At 55.3% G+C, this 2,987-nt stretch overlaps 1 protein-coding gene across 1 annotated transcript; it reads left to right on the forward strand.

The window, feature by feature from the left end:
• The first annotated feature begins 1,194 nt into the window (after window positions 1–1,194).
• LOC109768143 (uncharacterized) lies at window positions 1,195–2,675 on the forward strand. The gene has a single exon (XM_020326875.4). It carries the CDS (start codon window positions 1,276–1,278, stop codon window positions 2,353–2,355), a length of 1,080 nt encoding a protein of 359 aa, XP_020182464.3. The 5' UTR covers window positions 1,195–1,275; the 3' UTR covers window positions 2,356–2,675.
• Window positions 2,676–2,987: the final 312 nt, after the last annotated feature.

Consider the following 2,987-nt stretch of genomic DNA (forward strand, 5'->3'; position numbering starts at 1 on the left):
CAGTTTGATGGTTCTCGGGCACGCCGATCTTTGAAGAGCGGCACCTGACCCGCACCGCCTGTGCAGAAGGAGACCGATAATGAGTGAAGTCTAAAATAAACCCTGAGATTGTAGAGGTTGGCGCAAACAAACCCTCACCTTTAAATCCCTGAAGTTTGTACCCCGTATTTACATATCCCGGTCAATCCATACCCTGTATGACTAAAATCCTGTTTGATGTAATAGGAAAGGCTTGATCCCAGCCGGGATTGATTTCTACTGTCACTTACTACATGGGCCCATCTGTCATATGCTTTTCCCAATCTCTTCTTCAGTGCCAAGTGTGGCGAGGCGCGGCTGGCGTAGGTGTTCGATCTGCTCCCGGACACGGACCTACTCTCCTGGGCAGACGACCCCTGCTACGGCAACCTCCGCGAAATGCTGCGGCTGGTGTTTCTCCCCACCATAAGCTGCCGCTGCCCTCGCTGATCGCCGCCGCATACTGCTACTGTTTGTGCTCTCGCCGTCGCAGCACGCATAGAAATAGGCAAAGAACAGCTTCCTACACGCACATGCTACAAGCTAAACTCACACATGATGACTCGTCCTTCTTGTGCTCTGTGCTAATGCATAACAACACAATAGTGAGCAAAATAATCAGAAGGCCCTCCATTTCCAACCGCGCCCGGAGCTCATGCACTAGCTTGGCCTCAAACAAGAAGAACGTCGCTATATATTGGCTGCCAGACTCTGGGTCTATTGTCGCCGTACGTTGGCTGCCATCTTGTGCTACTCTCCTCTGCTCAAGCTCGGCGCGCTGCTACGCATGGCCTCTGCTGGGGTGCAAGTGCGGGGCCAATGCAGCAGAGACCGGGAAGGACACGGCCACGACGTCGGCGAGCACCACGACGTCGCCAACAGTGCGCGCGTAGGTACGCGATCCTCATGTGCGTGTGCAAGTACGCGTACACATACGCCAGTGAGAGAAGCGAGATCCTGGCCAGGTTTGTGCTTTTCCCAGTGTGCCAAACGTATTTAAGGTTCGGATAGATCGGGATCAGAAAGGTCAGAGTACAGACTTCAGGAATTTGGAGGTGAGGGTTTATTTATGTCCGGCTCTACCATCTCAGGGTTTATTTCAAACTTCACTCACCGATAAACAAAAACAGGCACGGCATCCCACCGCCATAGAGCATCGCCACGCCCATAAATCCGAGCAAAGAGGTTTTTTTGTCCGTCGCAACCGAGCCCACACCAACTAGAAACGCCCGATTCCAATTCCAGATCGCGGTCGCCATGGCCCTCCGCGGCTGGTCGCACTTCGCGCCGGATCTCCTCGTGACCGTCTCCGGCGACCTCACGGAGCTCGCGGACATCGCCCGCTTCCGCTCCGTCTGCACCACCTGGCGCGACGCGGGGGTGGATGCCGCGGCCGCGCCTCCGTCGCAGCCCCCGTGGCTCGTCCTCCCGTCCTCCCCGTCGCCGCTCTTCTTCAACCCCTCGGAGGACCGCCTCTACCGCAACATCCGTCTGTCCGTCCCCGCCGCGGACGCCCACCGACGCCGCCGCCGCCGCCGCCTCTCGGCGTCCCCGCACGGCTGGATCCTCGCCGTCGACCCCACCGATCTCGCCGCGTCCCTCCTCCACCCCTTCACCGGCTCCGTTCGCCCCCTCCCGCCGCTCCCCGCCTTCTTCGCGGAGACGGATGACCTGGCCTGGGACCTGTCCCCGCACAGCCTCATGGCGTCCTGCGGCGAGGTCGTCCTGGTCTGCGCCCTCGACCCTCTCGCTGACTCCTGGGCCCCGGTCCCCGCCATGCCCGACTGCAACGTGAGCAGCATCAACTACGCCGGCGGCGATTTCTTCGTGTTCGAGGAGGACGCGTGCCGCACCACCATCGTCGACTCCATCACCCTCGCGGTCACGGCCGTCATCCCCCCGCCGCCCCAAGTCGACCTCCCCACCGAGGCGCGCGTCGTGGTGGCTGGTGAGGAGCTCTTCCTTCTCGTCAAGTCCAAATGGATGTACGTCTTTAGTGACGACGTGGACTTCTCCAAGGCCTTCTGCGTGAACCACCGGAGCACCAGCCCAGCCTGGCAGGAGCTCACCAGCATCGGCGAGCGGGCGCTGTTTGTTGATCCTCTCCACGGGTTCGCTGTGGGGACGGCAGGGTTCACGAATCTTGAAAGCAACACAGTCTACTCGGTGACCACCAAGGAGGCGAGCCGTTCCAGCAGTGTGAAATACAGTGTATCGGCTTTCAACCTGCAGAGCCGGACCTCTAAGAAGCTTGCGTGCCGGCTGAACGAGCTTGACACAGCTCAGCGTGGCGGGGCGGCGGCATCGTGGATCATACCAAGTGTGAATGAAGGCTGAACAGAGTCAGGGGAATCGGAGGTCCTGGTTCTTGTCTGATGATGGTGGCGAATGATATCTGCTTGCTCGCGGGCCAAATTCTTGGTACCTTTGCACTTGCCTATGCTATGTAGTGAAGTTAAAACCAACAAGCCTCTTTTATACGCATGTTCTTCTTCTGTACGTACATTATATGTCGTTTAGACGCTCCTAGATTCTGGATTTCTGATCAGCCTGAAGCTTATTTCTGTGAGATGTATTTGCTGCTAGACTCTCAAGTTTCATTGTCCACTTCTAATGCTCAAGCAGTCAAGCTGAATAGATTTTGTCATGTTAAAGTACTCCATATGCTATTTCTGTTTCATTGTGGTTTCAGTAATGGACTCTTGAGTCTGTTTTTTTTATGCGAATAATTGAATCAGAGTCTCAGAAGCTGGACAATTGTAACATTTTCTTCATATTTTCATAATATATGATGCGAATGAAACTTTCATATGCATTTGTTGTTAGAATTTATTATGCCTGCTAGCATAATGGATAACTGAGTACCAGTGCCCGGCAAATGTGATCAATTTGCCTCTAGTTGATTGAACAGAAAATGCAGCGGTGTTGATTGAACAGAATTTCTGGTGAAGCTTTTGTGATGGGAACAC

Source organism: Aegilops tauschii, chromosome 6, assembly GCF_002575655.3.
Source record: "Aegilops tauschii subsp. strangulata cultivar AL8/78 chromosome 6, Aet v6.0, whole genome shotgun sequence".
In the NCBI taxonomy this organism is placed as follows: Eukaryota; Viridiplantae; Streptophyta; class Magnoliopsida; order Poales; family Poaceae; genus Aegilops; species Aegilops tauschii.

What these genes read in the sequence shown, in the direction of transcription:
- LOC109768143 (XM_020326875.4), top strand. Translation starts at nt 1,276, where the DNA reads ATGGCCCTCCGCGGCTGGTCGCACTTCGCGCCGGATCTCCTCGTGACC.